Here is a 19,866-nt window from a genome sequence, read left to right on the forward strand (position 1 = left end):
GCGACTCTGTCAGGAGCCTGGCTGTGAGGGCGGGCTTTGGGGGCTCGCAGGAACGGGGAAGGAGGGCTGTGAGGTGGGCATGCGCCATGTCCCTTCTCCACTGCCGAGAGCGAGCAGTTGAAGTTGGTTTGGTTCGGCACCCCTGAACGTTGTGGGCTTCACTTTGGGCCCCCTGGAGAGAGCACGGAGGTGAAATACAGAGGTCTGAGGAAAGGAATGGGTTTTAGGAGGGAGGTGAAAAGCAGAGGGGCTTAAAACCAGAGCAAAACTCCTTGAGGCATGCAGCGTTTGTAATAAGTCTGTAGTAAACTGTTTCTTAAAAGATATGAGAGGTCTTTATTTACAGGGATTGGCAAACACCTCTTTGTAAGCGTGAATCAATGATCTGTGCTGCTTCTGCGAAGACTTACTCATTTCTCTCATGCTGCTGTCTTGAATATGCGTTTTCCCTGTGCTGTGAAACAGGACTGAGAGTATTGAAAGGACCCTTTTGTTCCTGTCCATCTTGGAGACATGTTTTGCCTTTTTTTTCCCCCTTTTTTTTTTTCTTCTTGGCTGGGAATTTTGAGGGCCAGCAAGCAGGTGGAAGAATGCAGAACTGCATAAAGGAGTGTTGTGCTGTGACATCTCTCATCATTTTTATGTACATCATTAAGCAATTGGAATTAATGGAGCCAGTCAAAGAATAAATGATGTGCAAAGAGTGGGGGCCTGAAGGGCCGGGGAGATTATAAATATTGTGAGTAACAAAGACTGCTCAAGGGTAGGAATCACAGATCCAAATTATTTAAATGGCAGTTACTTAATCATAGATCAAAGATTCCTCAGCTGAAGTATGAAAACCATTTCATACTGGTGTGCAGTGTTTGCAGCTCCTTGGAGCTGGTGGAGTGGTGGTTATTATTCAGTCGGGTAAGCGCTTAACCCAGATAATTACTACTTGAATAACTTCAACTTGATAGTACTCCAGACAGATGCTTTCTGCGGCCACTACTGATATCCAAGCCTGAGAACTCCTGCTTTAGATTGCTGACATTAAAAGCATGTGAAAGCATGGTGTGAAAATTAACCAGCTTTGTTAGATTTACTAGTGTGATTTATAAATTCTACATTTATTAGTGTGAACAAAAAAGTGGCAAAACCTGGCGGTGGGGGAGTGGCAGAAATTGGCAGAGGTGGTTTTGCAGACTTACTGTGTGTAAAGGAGTGTAAAAGGGACATTGACAGATTTCGTGTTTGAAGTTCTAAAACCTATCTTCTTCGCTGTGTTCACAGACAGTTTTGATTACATGCTCTGTATTCTGCGCTGGTACTGTGAAATGTTTTCTGTTTTAAATTTGAAACACTTCTCTATAATACTTGAAGTTTTACATCTTCTGTGGAAGAAAAATATTTTTAAAATTTTTGATTCACAGCCGACAGTATACAGTAATCAAGTAAACTTGAATCCTATTTGCAAAGCACTCTAAAAGATTTTTTTCATATGTTACTAATGAGATGCTGGAGTACAAAAGAAGCGTAGCCTTTGGTTTATCTCTGTAGGTAAAGAAGATAGCTTTGCTTTGTTATTTTTTCACCAGATTTGGCCTTTGTTGAGTTTAATAAACTCTGCTGAAATTCATTTGGTATTTTACCATTTGTTTCAGTGAATCTAAGACTTTTGACTCATAAAATCCTTTCTGTGGTATGCTCTTAGTGAGATCTTTGCTTTTTAAAGTTGTCCTTAAGCAAAATTAAGAGCTGTGAAAGTGCTCAAACACAAAAAGAGAGCGTGTCTAATGCCTGGAGTAGGTGCTAATTGAAAAATATTTAAATTAACTGGAGTATTCTTAAAACTGGTGTATATGATAAATAATTTAGAAAGGAGTTGGTCCCATACTCCAGTTATCTAGGTAAGCAATTTGCATGTAGGTTAAAAATAAAATCTGTTTTACTTGTAAATTAAAATAGCTGTTGGGCTGTGTTAGATAGTAGAATAATTTTATTTTGTAAAAATTGACAGAATCTGATCATAAGGCAGATCATATTGTTCCATCAGAACAAAAACAATCTGACCAAAAAAATACAGTCTGCAGTTGTATAAAAGAATCTTAGTGTTATTCTTAGAAATCAAATATTTTAACATAAACTTTATGTGGATCTTCACTCTTACCCGTGTTTTCTCTCCTGATATGTCATGGTAATGTAAAGGTTGTTTAAAGTGCTGTCCTACAAGATTTTTTGATCATAAGTAATAGGAACCATATTTTATCAGGAGAGAGATTTTCTCTTTTTGAAGAAGAACTAAAGGTGCAGGCAAGAGCTCTAAAAGAAAAAAAATCTCGGAATTACGTATTGGCACTTAGAACTAATAAGCTTTCTATTGCTTATGCAGGTTCAGTTGTAGTAATTTCGGTGTCACTGTTTTTATGCTGTGTTTTGCAGATTGAGGGACTTCACATTTGATTTAAAAATGTTCAGCTCTGCAGACGTGGTCTTTTCATTGGATAATTTATTTTATGAAAGACCAGATACAAGACAAAGGTAAATCTTTATTGTTAAATATATACATGTTTTCCAAGTTTTTCCACACACTGAATCATTTTACAGCAGAAATTTTTTTTCGTAACTCCCTTTTCTGTCTATCAATAGAAATGTGAGGCTAGAAGTTTCCAGGTTCATAACCCATACTTGGAACTGTTTTTCCAAGCACGCTGAAGTTTGAATGATGCAGGTGTATCTTAGGGCTGTAAAAAATACATGTTATAAAGTTTGCCTCTTAAATTTTCTGTGATTAAAAATCAAAAGAGTTACAGAATAAGAACATTTTTTATCAGGAGAAACAGTAGGTTATTTATAATTGCTGATTTTGAGCTAGAAGTTGTGGAGGATGCTTAAAGAACGCTTTTCCCTTACATTTGTGTGTTAAAAATAGGTATCTAGAAAATGAAGAGCCTAAATTTTGGTGTATTGCACCTGCTCCAGCTATTGCTGAAATTCCAGCGGCAGAGGAGTTACAGAGAGAACTGGAAAAAAACACAGCCAAGACTCATATGGGTAAAATATCATAGAATGGAATCGTAGAATCATTTAGATTGGAAAACACCTTTAAAATCATCAAGTCCAACTATAAACCTAAGGCTGCCAAGTCCCGCTAAAGCATAATACTGGACGTTCATGGCTTAACAAATAATTAGCTTGACAGATAATTTCTCGTCTCTTTTAATGCTGTGAAACATGAAATAGTCTAGGTGTGCAAATATAGACAAAGAATGTATTTTAATTGAGAGTGATGGTCTTACATATGCTTGCAGTATTATCAGTCCTCTTTGGGCATATACAGGCTACAAGTTTACTGTGCAGAGTGGGCAAGGTAAGAAGCATAATCAAAATTTAAGCTTTTCCACATTGTTCCATGAAGCATTATAACACAGTGGGTAGCAGGTGTAAACGCATAATGCAACACATGGATCTGATGACCTGTCTGCCACCCAAGGAACAGAGAGTTTATATGAACCTAACTTTGTCTTCCCTTTTGGGGCTTTTTTCAAATTGCTGTTCAGGAGGCCAAATTTGAATCTGGCCATTGATTGCTACTAAGTGAAGTATTCCTTCTGTTTAGACATTGAGGATCACCTTTAGGACATTTATTTTAAAGAACTTGGTTGCTTTATCTCTGTCAACTAGATTTCTGCATTTCTTAGCTGCTGTGCTGGTTTATGATATTCTCTATTTAGGAATTACGTTGTTAAGGGAGAAGGGTTTTTTTTTCCTACTTTATGCAAGAGCAATTCCATTAAGAACTACTCATTGGAATAAGCTTTCTGGTGTTTGTAGAACTGGAACTGTTGGGGTTATGTCACAAACAGGCCATTGTAATTTTAAGCTTCTAGATGGATAACACTGAAATTGATGGGCTGCGCAGTAGAGCTCTAATGTAATCTCATTGCATTCAGTTGCTTATTTCTGCTCTTGCCTTTGTTTTGCTGACAGCAATGCTTATATGGTCAGCCAGATCAGGACACCGATCCTACTGAGAACTAACGCCGCAAAATGTGCTAATTAACGAAGATGACTATGAAACTAGCTTGTCACCAACATCATTACGAATTTTGGCTAGTGAGATTGTGGGGTTTCTCTCACAGCTGTTTGTAGTAGAAACTTCAAGCTTGGTCATTGTGTAATTTTTTTAAAATATGGTCTTTATTCTGGGACAGGGTGAAGAGTTTCTATCTTACAAATTACTTTGTAGTTCTGAGGAATAGTTTTGCTCCGTTGGTTTGTATAGAAAGCATAGAAAGTGACCCTATTTTTATAACTTTCTAATTGACAAGAGATGCATTGCATTCATAAGCATGAGTCATAAAATATATCCTAAAGTTCTTTCAATAAGGTAGAAATATCAGTTTGGATAATATATGTGAATTTGGCTTATTCTGTGTGGAAGATATTTCATTAAGTTACTATGAATAGGAATATGAACATTAATAGAAATAATCATTTATTGGTTTTGGAGGAGGGAGAAAGCACCAGAAGTTTATACAACAATGTAAGAGTAACACTGAGGCGGTAAATGATAGATCACCAGCACCTGTTCATTTTGGCATAGCCTCTGAAAAAGAAGTGCTCCAATCAAGTGTAGGAGAAAGAGATAAAATTAGGTTTTCGGGTGAAAATCTGAAAATGGTTTCCTTGTTTCTCTCTTCTGACCAAGATAAATCTAAAACAGGAACAGGGGTTTCTCAGCAACCTGGTGCAAGTTTTTCACAAAATAAACTATTACATAATTTTCCAGAAAATGGTGACGATGAGAGTGTCCATTCAACATTAAGAAAAAGGTATGTATCCAGTAAATTCTGATAATTTACCAACTGTCAGAATCATATTGCTATTTTAGATTGATTTTTTTTTAAATGTGGAGTTTTGGATCCTTCAATTGAAGATACTTTATCAGGGCTCCAGACACTAATTCTTTTGAGTAAAAGGAAAAAAGATGTTTCCTTTTGGCAATATTTTAGTATTGTAATTACATGTGTCCTGAGCTCAGCCTCTTTTATGAGAAAAGTAAGGATGCGGTTTGTTGCTTTAATTTTAAAGAAATTGTTAGATAATAAAGGTTTTTCAAAATACTATTTTGTGTTCTTTATCCACACGGTAACGAGCAAGAGGGCTAAGATCACTGGCTTTTCAGAGCAGAGGTCAGCCAGCCAGGAATACCTTGAGTAGTTCTCAACATAGTTTTGCTGCTGCCTGGGAGGAGGGGTTTTAGAGAAAGAAACTTCTTTTCTGTGCCCAGCTGTTATCATTCCTCAGAACCTGTATGTCTTTATTGTTTTTAATTATACAAAGATTGAAGTTAATCTGCTATTAGGATTCAGAGCCCATCAGTTTATTCTTTCTTGAATGGAAGTAAAGTTAAAATGTATCTTGAAAGGAGTCGTCTTCAGGTAAAAGACTGTAAGATCACATAAAGTTAGATACAAACTTTTCTTATGATTGTGTCTTACTAGTTCTGCTTCTAATACAAACTCACGTATTTTTCAAATATTAGAGAAACTCTGTAACATTACAACAAACTCATGAAAGTCCTGGATCTTTTGCAGCTTATTTAAAATGTCTGGTTATATGTATAAAAATACAGAGTTTAAAGATAGTTCTGTGGATGTGAACGAAATTGATACTTACTTAAATACAAGTGAAAACATGAAAGAAGTGAGAAAAGAACGCTTATGGACAAGTGATCGTCATGCTCCAGTAACTAAAGACTCAGATTTTACTCTGCATAGGGTCAATGATGGGGACATTGCATCTAAAACAGGGATTAAAATGAAACCATTTCCTAATGCTTCTGAGATCCTGGATATAACAGGTAATTATTATTACTCTATTTCAAAGAAAAATAGTTCACTGTCTGTCTTTGGTGTATAATAATAATAATGGATATGCACGATCTGAGGTAAAGTGAAAAACAGTTTCCCACTAGCTCAAGGTGAGATAATTGGCTAAATTTGATGTAAGATACTGCAGTTCTATGAAACTTAATTGCATTGTTGTTTAATATGAGCTGGGTAAACAGTTTATGAAGAAGATTCACATTTTCAAGAGTGCCAAGTCATGTAAACTTTTTTGAAAATACCCCTTCAAATCAATCGCCTAAACAATTTGAAAAAGAGCAGCCTCATCCCCTCATGTGGTAAATAGTCTCATCTTCATTTGAAACCAGACAGAAATTGAAAACGGAATGTTTATTTGTGATGCGGCTCATACTTTTGTCTTTGTAGAAAGAGATTTTAAATAGGAGAAATCTGGAAAATGGAGGAAAGTAGTGAAAATTTTGATGAAATGATAAAATACTTGGGTTAGAATTTATTTTTTAATGGTTTTTAAATACGTGTGGTTTATTTCTAGATTTTGAGCTTTTTGGGCCAGAGACTCATAGTATCTGTGGCATGTACCTTGTATACCTGGCTAACTGCTACAGAAATATGGAATAGAGAAATAGTTCTAGCAGAAAATTGTAGGGCAGAGCTGTGGCTTAAGATGGGATTTGGAGGCTGGTCAGGAATGGAAAACGTGATTCCTGTCTGATTGCCTTCTGAGCAAATAGTTGGATGGTTAGGCTCAGAGGGTGATAATGGGTCACAGTCTGCCCACGTGCCTACTGCAGGGGTCTGCCTTGGAGGAGGGGGCTGCCAGGAGTCTCATGAAATTCAGTAGGGATGAATGCAAAGTCCTGCCTCAGGGAAGGAGAAGAACCCCTGGGGTTCCCCTGGGATGGACTTGCTGAGGGCATCTCTCTGCGGAAGAGTGCCTGGGGTCTTGTGAAGAGCATGCTGAACGTGAGCGAGCAGCATGTCCCAGCGGTAACGAAGGCCAACAGAATCCCAGGCTTTGTTAACCACAACAAAGCCAGGAAGTTGACGGAAGCGATTATACACTTCTTTTGGGCAGTTCTGAGACCATGTCTAGATACTCCATCAAGTGTTGAGCCTCTGGTACAGGTAAGACATCCTTAAACTGGAGTGAGTTCGCCAAGGGCCACCAAGACAGTCCTTTCAAATGATGAACTTGTGACGTCCCTGTCCTGTCAGCTCCCTCTGTATCACCTGAACCTTGTTATAGCCTTGCAGCTCCTCAAAGAACACGTAGCTTGGGGTCAGGAAGATATTTTTCATGGTTGTTGGTTGAAAACAAATCTGGTTTTATAAATCTACTACTTTTCTCTCTTTAGGAACTACAGGAAGAAAATTGGAAATTTTGAGGGCTGTCACAGAAATACGTATCCTTGTATTTGCTGTATTTGATTTACTGATTTTATTACAATGCTTTTATATTTACAAAATTATAGTGTTTAATTTGTAGCCATAGGAACTCATGCATTACACTGTAATAGTTTTGATTTGTAATGTAATGCTGGGAATCAAATGATGAATAGATTTTTACCCTTTGGATTTCCAAAGCTAGAATGCAAATACAACAACTTACAGATCATTCATTGCTAAGCAAATTTATTTCAAACTTTCAAGTTTTATCCTCAAACGTGTTTATTTTTAAAATGTAAAAGGTAAAATTTTTAGTTTGCATAATATATATTTCAGGCCAGATTTTATATGCAAAAACATGTATACACATATATCCCCATACGCTTTAAATAAAGGAAAAGTGAATTAGTATTTAGGCTTATTAGGAAAACTGAATCTCACTTTTTGTCCCATTTTATCAGGAGAAAATAAACTTCACATATTCCTTATAGATCTGTATTTATGTTCCAGTGTGCATACAGTGTATTTCCATTCTTGAAGCTGATTTTACCATAATTTTCCTTCTTGCCCCTGCCTTGAACCCGTAACATAATTAGCCATCCCATCTATATCTGTCAAACTTTTTTTTTTTTTGCTTTTTTCCACACTTTTCATTATTTTGTTTGTAGTAACCTGTCAAATGGTAGGTTAAATATCTAAATTCAGGCAACTTAAGTTCATGTGGATAGTTCTAAGACGTGTCATAATTTCCAAAATGAGTAAAGACTCAGTTGTTCTGATGTTGCCAATTACATATAGTCAATGTTCTGCATTTTGAAAATAGATCACTTTTATCTAGAGGGGTTAAATTTTAGAGAAGGTTGTGTTTTTTTCAAATCCATATTTTCTTTAATATTACTTGCTTATCTTCACCCATTTTTAAATGCTTATATTTAACTGCTTTTATTTCTTATTTCACTCCTTCTTCGTTTCCTCTTTATTTAGCCTTTTAATGTAACATCAATTTGAGGCCTCAGCAATTCGTTGTTACTGTTGGTGTTACGTCTGACTGTGCATCTTCAGCCTGATCGGATGGTTACAGTTAGTCTGCTTGTGTGGCTTCAATGCAAGTCCAGGCAAGGATCTGCTCACTCGTTTGGATTTGTAATGTAACAATACTCTCTTTCCTTTTACTCATATTTTAGGTAAGAATGTTGTTGTTTGAAGAATACCCAGTATTAGCAACTGAAAATACCCTTAAAACCATTGTGAGCGCTAAGAGATCGTAGGTGAATTTTTTTGATAGTGTTATGATGGCACGTACAATATTATGCTAATTAATTTGTGTTATATTAAAAATTTAATGTGACCATTGACACTTTAGATGTACTAATAGCAGTGCTCTGCTTGCTCTTATATCAGGTTTGCAGTGTAGAATAAAGCTTTTATCCCTTGCAGTTTCACATTCCATAGTTGTATGCCATTCTATGAAACCTATGCCAGGGAGGAGATTCTTGATTATTGGTATAATCCTGAGACCTCTGAAATAGGTAGTGTTTTTTTCGTGAAGTGGAATATATGGCATACCAAGAATCTAAATAAAGCTACTAAATAATTTAGTAAGTTTTTGATAATTTTTTACAAGCCTGTATCAGTGAAAGATTGTTGCATATGTTTTAAGTTTGAATTACAAGAAAGAGATGCATTTAACATCTATGTTCTAAACTAACATGTAAACTAACATGTTCTAAAACAGATTTTATAATTTTCACTCAATGGTTTTCAGTTCCTTAACCATTTCAAGCGACCCAATTTAGAAGTATTTTTAAGGAGTTCCCATATTTTAACTATGCACAGTCTAAAGCTTTGGATGATGTAAGTACGAAACATTCGCTGCAGCTGCAAGTAGTACTTCATAGATAAATTTAAATGTTACTTTGATATTCAGAACTCAAAAGGGGTTAGAAAACTCTAGTATGTCTAGAACCTCTTCCTGGAATAGTTGAGCAGAGTTGTGCTTAACTGGGAGAACAGACCAGAAGAACTGTTAAAAATGTTGTTCACAAATACGTTTGTGTGAAGATGTGAATTAGATGTATATTTATGCATACAGATTAGTAATATTTTTAAATTACTTTCCTAGGAAGATTAAGAAAAGCAGAACTTTAGAGAAGGTTGTCCTTTTGGAGAAGTGATGTTTGTCCATGCCCTTTTTATCAGTTATGCTCTTTATTTAAAACCCGAAATTTATTTTGAAAGCAACCAATTTGAGAAAGATTGTATTATAGGTATTGCAGAGAGGAGATACAGGTTCTGTCAGAGTCTTAACAGAGCATTTGAAATTTTTATTCAGCTCTAGGAGAAATGCCAGTGTCATTCACAAACATTTTTAAGCATTTTTTTTAAGCTACGTTTGATGTTGCAAATGTTTTTGTTTGAATTTCTTACCCACTAAGTAATGTCTTATGAAGTGAAGATTTAAGAATGGTGTGTATATGAGCAGAATAATTATTTGGGGAGCTGTATTTTTTCTTTTTGCCCTTACATTTTTAGTTTTATGCATAGATTTGGGGTATTTTTCCTTATTTCCAAATTCGTTGTTTATTTTCTGATGAGAATTATGTATCATGTTGGCCTGTAAAATAATCGTGTGACTTTTTGTTCCTGGAATAATGGAAAACCACAGCTGTAAACAAGATATACTTTTGTGAAAGCTGCAAAAACAGAGTTCTCAGGGCAATAGCTTTTAAAAAAATTTTTTTTTTTTGAATGGCTCATGTATTGGTATTCCTAAATATGAACTGGTTTGTAAAGCACTGGGAAGGACAAGGTTTGCTTATTGCTCATGTGTAGAACGTGACGTGTTCTTAAAAAAATTAAGAGAAATAGGCGTATTAAAAAGATAATTGTCTTGTGTGGGGTTTTTTAATTGGTTAAGCTTGCAAAATTCAACTTGGTAGCAACTCCGTGGTTCCAAGAAATGAGTTATAAGCGTTCAACTTAGTAGAATTTCTCTGATTGACTCACAGTAAACATTGCAAAGGATTATTTAACAAAAATCAGGGAAAATTTTGTATTCATACAGCATTCATACTTCATTGATTTTTGTGAGCATTGGAAAACTGGGAATGGTAGATGAAAAGCACAGCTAATTCCTGCAACTGTTCAGCAGTACTGTCAAGTGTCAGTCATTGCTACAGTTATTTATAAATCAAGTACTAGGTGATTCCCATTCATCCTTGTGAACTCCTAACAGTCATAGAGTAGTTTTAGAGAATTAACAGACAGAAAGGAAGGAAAAAAGGAAGAGAGTAGTAGAATCCATGAGGAGTTGGGAGGGAAGGAAGGAAATGAAGCTGCACAGAGGTGCTGCTTGGAAGGAGGATGAGTGAGTGACACTGTGGAGGAAGAAGGAGGGTAGAGTCAGCCCAGTCAGAGGAAAATGAGGGAACCTGACATGGACATGCCTGGCTTCTAAGATGGTGGAGGATAGAATGTGAAGGAAGCATAGTCATACAAAACCTGCTTTCATCATTACTGAAAACTTAATATTCTGTTAAAATTATATATATTCAACAATGCTGGAATTTTGAATGCAGATTGAATTACAGAAGGAAAACAAATTGCACTTTGAATTTGAGCACAAAAATACCTCTTTCTGATGAGCCTATATTTGGTTGTCATTGGACATTGGCAGTGGTTCTGTATTAATGTCATCTAAGGCTAGATACTGGGTTTTTTTGTGTTTGTTGCAGAATGGTAGACTTCATTACATAATAACCTTTGATGAACAGTATCTCATTTACATTTCTGTAGCAGATGCATAGCAGAAGATGTTCTTTCTTTTGCTGTAACTTAAACTTCACATCTAACAAAATTTTTTAGAGGACTACGTATATCAATGTAATAATAATTTTCTTGTGTCATTTTTCCCTAGACAATGCTCTTGGAATGTATGAATAGGTACAATGGATAGCTGTGCTGTATTTACTACTTTGCAATTCTTTCCTAGCTTCTTTATACAGATAGGAATTTTGTGATTTGTGCTCCGACTGGCTCTGGAAAAACAGTAATGTTCGAGCTAGCTATTACCAGATTACTCATGAAAGCCCCACTGCCTTGGTTAAATATTAAAGTTGTTTACAGTAAGTATTATGCAGCTTTAAACATTTTGGTGACAGCAGTAGAAAATGTGTTCTGTAAAAAAAAAAAAAAAAAAAAAAAAAAAAAAAAAAAAAAAAAAAACCCAAAAAAACCCCACACACACACCAAAAAAAAAAACAAAAAAAACCAACAAACAAACAAAAAACAGCAGTTCTGTAAATGTGAAGATCTGGAGTGAGTGCTTTAATGACAATGAAATTAAATACGTTAGGAAATTGTGACCTACCTCTTTTTTTAAAAAGTTGTTTCTTTTAGGGTTTATTTGTGATGACATTGTAACTATTATTAGTATTTAACAGCAGTGTGTAATTATAGTGTTCAGGATTGCCTATACAAATAAAAAAAAATTCTTGTAAACAGTTTGTCTTCTAAGAAGGCAAAACGTACGCAAAAAGGGAAGAAGGAAGCAAAGGAAACTAAAACAAATACTTAGTGGCAGAGCCAGAAATGATGCAGTATCTTTTTTTATGCCTGTCTGTTGCTCTGAGATGAGGAACAAATTTTCCAATATTCACTTACTTGGCAATGTTTCATGCTAACTGTTGCTTTCTCTCTACTAGTTCAGAGGGAACAGAGCTGTGGTCTTTGGGAGTTTAATTGATCTATATAGGAACTAATGAAAATACTTGAAAATAGTCAAAACAATTACACTTTTTTTCTTTCCTTCCTGGAGAACTGAGCTCATATCCTGTAAATCAGATTAAATTGGTGGTCTTGTCCTACTTTTAAGTAATTCATACAGTGATATATTTGTCAGTTTTGCTATTAATGGTAAAACTTTATCTTTACAAAAGTTTCGACCTATTTTTTTTTTCAAATTCCAATGTGTTCAAATTCTTACAATAAAGCTAGTGTTGATTTCGAGTTAACTGTGTATTGTAAACGGATCTTATATAAACAGGTGTGTATTATAGTTTGTCTGCCAGCAGATCAAGGTGAAGCATTTCAGCGTACTATAATGGTTTTGATTGTCTTGGTAGAATTGATGCAAATTGGCTGGTTGGAACTTTGAGTAAGGAAGCAGTTACTTGCTGGTGGAATTAGTTCTGCTGACCTTTCCAGGTTCAACAGCGATGGAGAAGGAGATCTGTCAGTTTTCCAAATGCTTGAACAGAGGTGTTAATTAGATTACGTACTGCCGGAGTGTGCTCTGGTACCTGGTTCATCAGTGGCCCAATGTATGTGAGTTAGTTTGCAGTAGTTGTCTGAACTGGTGTTGTTTCCCAGTAGCTTTAACACATGCTAAGGATTAGCAAATGAAGTTCCGGGAGTAATCGTTGGCTTCTTGCATTCTTGCATAGTGAAAGATTATTACGTTAGTAATTTTGTGAGTTACTTGCTGGTAGCTTAATCAGTTTTCTGGAGCTAGTGATATCCCCTGCTTTATAGGCCACTGATACGCTTATGGGATTTTACACCTCTTTCTGAAGCAGAAACTGGTTCTTTTATATCTCTTAATTGTAGGAATCGGTTGTCAGCTGATATGCAGAAATGGTTCATGTTCCAGTGGCTCTAGCCTAGAATGTAATTGCTGCAAAGTTTGTTTTATTACTACTGGTTTCAGATCGTGTGTAGATCACTACTTCTTTCACTTAAATCACTGCATTTTACATATAGATTACCCATCCACTATAGACTTACATATGTTGCTAGTGTCAGTCCTTGTAGAGAATTACTTTTGATTTCTAGAAATCAGCTTCCATCTCCAAAAGTATAGCATGTATCCTCAGGAAAGAAAAAAAAAAATATGAAGAAATAGATTGGTTTAGGAGTCTGTTCATGAGGACCAGCATCAGAACTACTACCTGCTGTGTTAGCTGCTCAGTATGACCCTGACTACACTTAACTGTACATTTGGTTTAGATGATAGATTTTGATTTCTTCTGGTATTCTGTCTCTTGATCGTGCATAGTTTCTCATTTATAACGCCTTTTCTCTCTGAATACAGAGTGTTCAAATCATTCTGAACGGGGAAAAAGGCTGGTATTTGTTTGATCTTCCATTAGAAAAGATGTATTTCCTGTGGTTTTTTTTCTCCTGAATGATTGTTTCCATGTGGGGTTGAGGAAAAAAACAGATTAAAAGAGGGCATAAATAACCTTAATTAAAGGGTTCTGTTTCTGATTGCTGGTGGGGAAGGACTGGGGGCCAAAGCTCAACATTGATCTGTGCTCATGGAACAGAATAATAGGGATAATAATAGCAGTTACAGATTTTATGGTTCTGGGAGCAAAGCTGATAATTAGGGAAATTAAATTCAAGAAGACATCTTTAAAATGTATGTATTTAGCACCTTTATCAATACAGTTGAATATTTGGTTTTCCTGATATAACTCTGATTATTTTGTGTTATTTTTAGTGGCTCCAATAAAAGCTTTATGCAGTCAGCGTTTTGATGATTGGAAAGAAAAATTTGGACCTATAGGACTCAGCTGCAAGGAACTGACAGGAGATACGGTGATGGATGATTTATTTGAAATACATCACGCTGACATTATTGTCACTACTCCTGTAGGTTTTGATCCCAATTCTTACAAAAACCTCGAATAGGCAGACATTAGTAGTCTGCTAGTTGTACGTTACTAGGGCTGCTCCTTTTTTGTAGTAAGTAGTAATTTTATGATCCTTATGCTTGCCTGCACACTGCTGTGCATAGTATTAGTTCATATAAACAACAATTAGTAATAATGTGCCAGATGACACATACATGACATTAGCATGAATTAATTTAACTGATTTTACTTAAAGATTTATTAAAGTTTAGGCATGTCTGCCCGTACTCTGCTTTTGGCATATGTTGGCCTTTAAAACATCTTCCACCTTCTGTTCTTTTGTTGTGTTGTTTTTTTCCCTAGGAAAAATGGGATAGCATGACGAGAAGGTGGAGAGACAACTCTATAGTCCAGCTTGTACGACTGTTTCTCATTGATGAGGTAAGAAAATTAATGGTTTATATGCACTGGTTTTGTTCTTGAAGGTAAAAGGAAACTTAGAAAATATAAGACTTATTTAACACATGTATAGATTGTAACTGGAGAAATATTTAGCAGATCTTCCTAAAATTCCCAATAGGTGCATGTTATAAAGGATGAAAGCCGTGGTGCAACATTAGAAGTTGTAGTCAGTCGAATGAAGACTGTTCAGTCTTCTCTTTGGCGTCTTTCAGAGAATCATGAAGCTGTTCCTCCCTTGAGATTTGTAGCTGTTTCTGCAACAATCCCAAATGCTGAAGATGTAAGAGTTACATTTTAACTTGTATTTTAATTAATGTAGTTGTATTTTTATAAAATTTACCTGGAGTTATAAATTCAGATTGATAACAAAGTTGTCATTTTGAAGCTGTCAGCTGAAGACAGCTGTGAAGTTGATGTTAATGTAAAAAATGACCTACAATCATACGTAACTATCAGCCAAGTATGGACATACTTCATTTTTAGATTTCTGTTCATGATTTTTTTCTCTCTTAAGTAAAAATTAATACAGACTTGATATTTCAGTCTGAATTATATTGGTCCTGTAGAAAGCAGAACTTCACCTGTGATCTTAATGCGAAAAGCAATGTCAAATGTGTTAATAGTTTACATGTGACAAAAGATAAATTAATTATTATGTTAGAGCAGAGAGTGGTTAAAAGCAGGAATTTATAATTTCCATTCTATTTCTTCTTTTTTAAAGATTGCAGAATGGCTTTCAGATACTAAGATGCCTGCTGTATGTCTGAAAATAGATGACGATCAACGACCAGTGAAGCTACGCAAAATTGTTCTTGGTTTTCCTTGCAGTGACAATCAGACAGAATTCAAATTTGACTTAACTCTTAACTACAAGATAGCTGGTATTATACAGACATACTCGGAACAAAAACCAGCACTTGTGGTACAACAGCTTTTTTTTCATCACATTTGAAATTGTTTCTTTCTTAAAAGTGTTGATTCAAAAAAATCTTTTCTCATTTATAGTTTTGTGCCACAAGAAAAGGAGTACAGCAGGCTGCTTCTGTTCTTGCAAAAGATGCTAAATTTCTACTGAGTATTGAACAGAAACAAAGGTATTTTTATATTTGAGTTGTTAATATGTGTTTTTGTGTTTTGGTAAACCTGTGACATCTGTGAAGAAAGCTATTGAGCTAATAAAGTTGCTAGCAGAGGAATGTCTGCAATGAAGTCATCATCACAGCCGATGTTCTTTTTGGTAAATTGGCACTCCTCTTGGGAAGTTTTACTTGCTTCTCAGATTTTTAGGGTACTTTTCACATTAAGTTGTTTGTAAAAGCTGCTTTCTTAACATATAAATGTTAATTCCCGTGGACTTATACGGCCTCATAGTGCAAAGATCAAGCATATGAATAGTTGAATTTGGTGTTATCTTACTCGTGTTTTAAGTGAAGCTGTAAAAACTCTTTTCCGTTATCAGATTTCTTTATTAAATACAACCCTGACCCATATTAATTATTATTTACTTCAGGGTTGCCTTGTCGTGGCAGCTGCAGAAACTATTTCCTGATTTTGGACCTTAAACATGGTCTTCTTTGCCTTATGCGATCAACACATCTAGATTGTAGGTCGTGACTTGGAAAGGTGACTGGGCTGGAAAGCTGCTACAGCTGCCTTTGCGAAGATGGGAAAGGTGGTGGTTGAAGCTGTCCAAAGAATGTGTATTTATAAAGTTATTTTAAGACTATGTCCTTTTGATAGCCTAACATGTATTTGAAAACTAAGGACATCCGTAAAAAGCACAAATGCAGTAGAACTATGGGAAAGTATGTAAAAAATGTACAATTCAGGGAATACATCGTAAAGTCTTTGGGGTAATAGTGTATCTCATTTCACGTGAAGCTTTATTTTTGCCTTTTAAGAACATACTTTCATCTTTGTATACTCTACTTACACTAGTGAATCTGTTTTGTGATTTTGAAGTATTCATTTTTATCTTTTTGTGTGTTGCATAGATTACAGAGATCTGCAAATTCATTGAAAGATTCCAAATTGAGAGGTAAATGTAACCTGCTGCTTCTCTGCTCTGTGAATGAATACTTGCTTGAATAAACTTAGTCAAGTGATGGATATAATTATTTCATTATCAGATCTTTTAATGTATGGCGTGGCTTATCATCATGCCGGTATGGAGATATCTGACAGAAAAATAATTGAAGGAGCTTTTGCTGTAGGAGACTTACCGGTACTTTGTAAGTAAATTTAACTTTGGAAGTCAAAATGTTGTTAACGTGTCCTGAGAAGATTGCAGTTTGGAAGTGGTAATATTTTATGATTCTGTAGTTTGTTTAACCTTCGGAATTGCTTTGTGAAATCCAGATAAAGATGTGTTTGTGTTTCGCATGCACTTTTACCTTGTGGGTATACATACACGCTGTTACTAAAGACCACAGAACTTTTATTCTTAGCACACACGGAGGTCATCCTCCCTCATATGTCTGGCCATGTCCATTTCCTTTTCACGCCACTGAGCCATCCTGTTGAGGTGGAACTCTCTGCTAGCGTGTCTTTCCTTAAAGTTCACATGATGTTTTCTTTGTGTCCTTTGCAGCAGTGGCTTCCCTGAGGGTGATCTTTTACAGCAGTGCTTCTTAGATGGGCAGGATACTATTTTTAAACTCCCGCACAAGGTGTTTTGACTGATGGGGACATTCCTAAGAAATACTCCATCTGCTGTTACCTGAAATGAGATGGTATCTCCTTGAGAAGTGATGGTCTCACCTCATCCAGACGCTTTTTTTTTTTTTTTTTTTTTTTTTTTTTTTTTTTGTAAAAAAGATTCCGACTCTATGGGGAAATGCCTGTGTGGTTCATGTACAACACTGAAAGATTAATGGATTTTTTTTTCTTTCCTGTACAATGGTCATGACCCACTATGAAAATTCAAGGTAGATACCTTGACTGTGATCTGGCGACCTTGCTAGAGTTGCAATGTCCATGGTATTAAAAAGTCTCTGCATCTCTGCAGTCTACTGTACTGTGGCTGCCTGGTGCACTTCGTATGGCTTTGCCAACTGCAGTGCCATTTCTGAAATCTCAGGAGACTGTGGTTTTATAATTGCTCTTTGCAAAAATAACTTCGAAACCCTGTGCCACAGCTGAGCACAATGCAAACATGCATTTCAGTGGACTGTCACTGAAAGAATGCAAAGTTGGTTTGTATGAATATTTCAGAATTGTCTGAGATAGTAGAATTATGTTTCTATGACTGAGGGGAAACTGAAAGAGTATGGAGTGTATTCCACTTCATATGCCTGTGAGCATGATGTGGGGTAGGGTTTTAACACACCTTTCACAGATACTGCAAAGGGGAAAAATTCTTTGGTCTTGAAATAGAGTGTACATATACTCACAGCGTATGTGTATACGTGTGTGTATATATATACATTTGCACATACATGGACTGAAGCTCTGATTGCACTAGTAACCTTTCTTGGCAACTTTTTTATGGTTAGGTCATTTTGCTTTGACAAATTTCCTATTTTACATACCATAACAATATAAAAAATAATAATATTCTCACAAGATGGTGTGGTTATGCCAATAGTTTAGATCATATTCCTCTTTCCTGATGCACCTATAATTTCTAATTTTAGTTCTCATTTCATTTCAAAAAAGGATTGGAAAATTAATTAATACTTTGTTTTCCTAGTGGAATAATTATATCAGTTGGTGTGTGTAGCTGGCTTTCCATGTTCATTTCTGGCCACCCCATAAATTTGTTTGAGAAAGCATTAGAAAACATGAGTGTGAGATAATTTGCCACAAACTTGACTGGTGTTTTCCATGCGAGAGTGTGTATTGGTAAAGTATTGTGATAGTATTGGTGGGGATTCTGGTTTGGTACCGTGGATATAAACAATGCTAACGACTGATTACTTAAAAAAAAATAGATCTTAAAGATATTGATCACCACAAAGCAAGATGAAGTCATAGCTGTATTCAAACATCTATCCATGAAGAAATATGAATAATGTTTCTTCTATGTGTGTGTGTGTGTGTTATGTTGAAGACGGATTGGATTATGGATTATCTCCAAATGCTAAGGAATGTTTAAATAAAAATAACTGGGATGTAATTTCTTAAATAATACTTGATAATAAATGAATGCTGATGACCAGATACAGAGAAATTGTTATGCAAATACATGTCTGTAATCTACGTCTAATTCTTTGAGATGCAGAATGCTTACTGACTTCACTAGAAAATAAGAGCTCCTAGGAATCAAGAGTTAGTCACTTATTTGCTGCTTGTTTCATGTCTGCCAGACATTTCAATGGTGTTCATCTTGTAATCAATATATTTTAATCTGATGTAGTTACTACTAGCACGTTAGCTATGGGAGTCAATCTACCTGCACATCTAGTGGTTATAAAATCCACAATGCACTATGTTGGAGGAGTGTTCCAAGAGTACAGTGAAACTGATATTCTGCAAATGATTGGGAGAGCAGGAAGGCCTCAAGTAAGTTAATGCTGTATTATAATGATTTTATCTATAGGCAGATCAGTGGAAACTATTCTTGGCAAAGAAACTACAATGCCAACAACTTTACTGCAGCATTTGGTTTTGCAAGGGTTGTTATGAATAGTTAAATTACTCCTGGGTAACTTCTTAATTGAGAAAGAAATCTGTTTGGTTTTGTATTGCCCTCTAAAAAGTACTGCTTCACCTTGCTGTCAGAAAAGATCTAAAGATTACATTTGGGTTACGTATTGAATAGGGATTAGAGAAAAAGCAGGAAGCTGACACACAACTTATAAATTGCATGATAAAAATTCTGGAATATTGAATAGTATAGACAGCAATGTGCTTTTGTTCTCCTAACATCAGAACAAGAAAACATCTAATTAAGTTAGAAGTGGAGTAGAGGGGGAGGGTCAGAAACATTGCCTTCAAAAAGCTATAATTCATTTTGCTTCCACAAGAGGTTGCTGATGCCAAGTATGCTGTATTTTAGAAAGGTTTTAGACATTGCTTTGGTTGTAAAAAGGAAGTGTGGGGTGTTTAAAAATGGTTATTTTAATTATACCTCTTTAAAGTCTCAGAATCATTTATGTTAAATCTTACACTTTTAAGTCTTTTAATTTTTAGAAGTACAGATAAAGCCTAATACAGGAGGTAGCTTACCCCACATCTGTCTGCAGAGGCTGCTTATATTAGCCACTGTGGTATGTTGTGTACATGACAGTATTTTTATCTGGACCTAAGATCTAAACTTGTTTTGTAATTCAGTAAGATTTTTAAAGTTGTGACTCAGAATCCTAAGCCACAAGACCTGAAATATTTACCAACATCTGTCTTTCACTATTACGTACTCTAATCTGATCTAAATAATGCAAAAGTCAGGAAGCTTCTCATACAAAACCTAACAAATTATTAGTCTAACAGTATTTTTCCATTAAAAACCAAAACAATCTAAGTGAGGTGTCTTGTCTTGAGAGTAGATGATAAAGATTATAAAAAAATTACTATAAAAGACTTGACTG

The 19,866-nt window shown here is 35.5% G+C and overlaps 1 protein-coding gene across 1 annotated transcript in view; it reads left to right on the top strand.

Moving 5' to 3' along the window:
- Positions 1–7: 7 nt before the first annotated feature.
- Positions 8–19,866, top strand: part of HFM1 (helicase for meiosis 1) — a 40,937-nt gene continuing 21,078 nt past the window's right edge. The window contains exons 1-16 of the mRNA XM_054212647.1: positions 8–73; positions 2,425–2,523; positions 2,915–3,036; positions 4,496–4,817; positions 5,583–5,848; positions 7,211–7,258; positions 9,025–9,095; positions 11,233–11,365; positions 13,744–13,895; positions 14,240–14,317; positions 14,457–14,618; positions 15,060–15,260; positions 15,344–15,432; positions 16,333–16,376; positions 16,468–16,569; positions 18,696–18,841. Coding sequence (XP_054068622.1) covers positions 2,453–2,523; positions 2,915–3,036; positions 4,496–4,817; positions 5,583–5,848; positions 7,211–7,258; positions 9,025–9,095; positions 11,233–11,365; positions 13,744–13,895; positions 14,240–14,317; positions 14,457–14,618; positions 15,060–15,260; positions 15,344–15,432; positions 16,333–16,376; positions 16,468–16,569; positions 18,696–18,841 — 2,007 coding nt within the window. The 5' untranslated portion in view covers positions 8–73; positions 2,425–2,452. The remainder of the gene's footprint in view (positions 74–2,424; positions 2,524–2,914; positions 3,037–4,495; positions 4,818–5,582; positions 5,849–7,210; positions 7,259–9,024; positions 9,096–11,232; positions 11,366–13,743; positions 13,896–14,239; positions 14,318–14,456; positions 14,619–15,059; positions 15,261–15,343; positions 15,433–16,332; positions 16,377–16,467; positions 16,570–18,695; positions 18,842–19,866) is intronic.

This window comes from Rissa tridactyla, chromosome 8, assembly GCF_028500815.1.
Source record: "Rissa tridactyla isolate bRisTri1 chromosome 8, bRisTri1.patW.cur.20221130, whole genome shotgun sequence".
Classification (NCBI taxonomy): domain Eukaryota; kingdom Metazoa; phylum Chordata; class Aves; order Charadriiformes; family Laridae; genus Rissa; species Rissa tridactyla.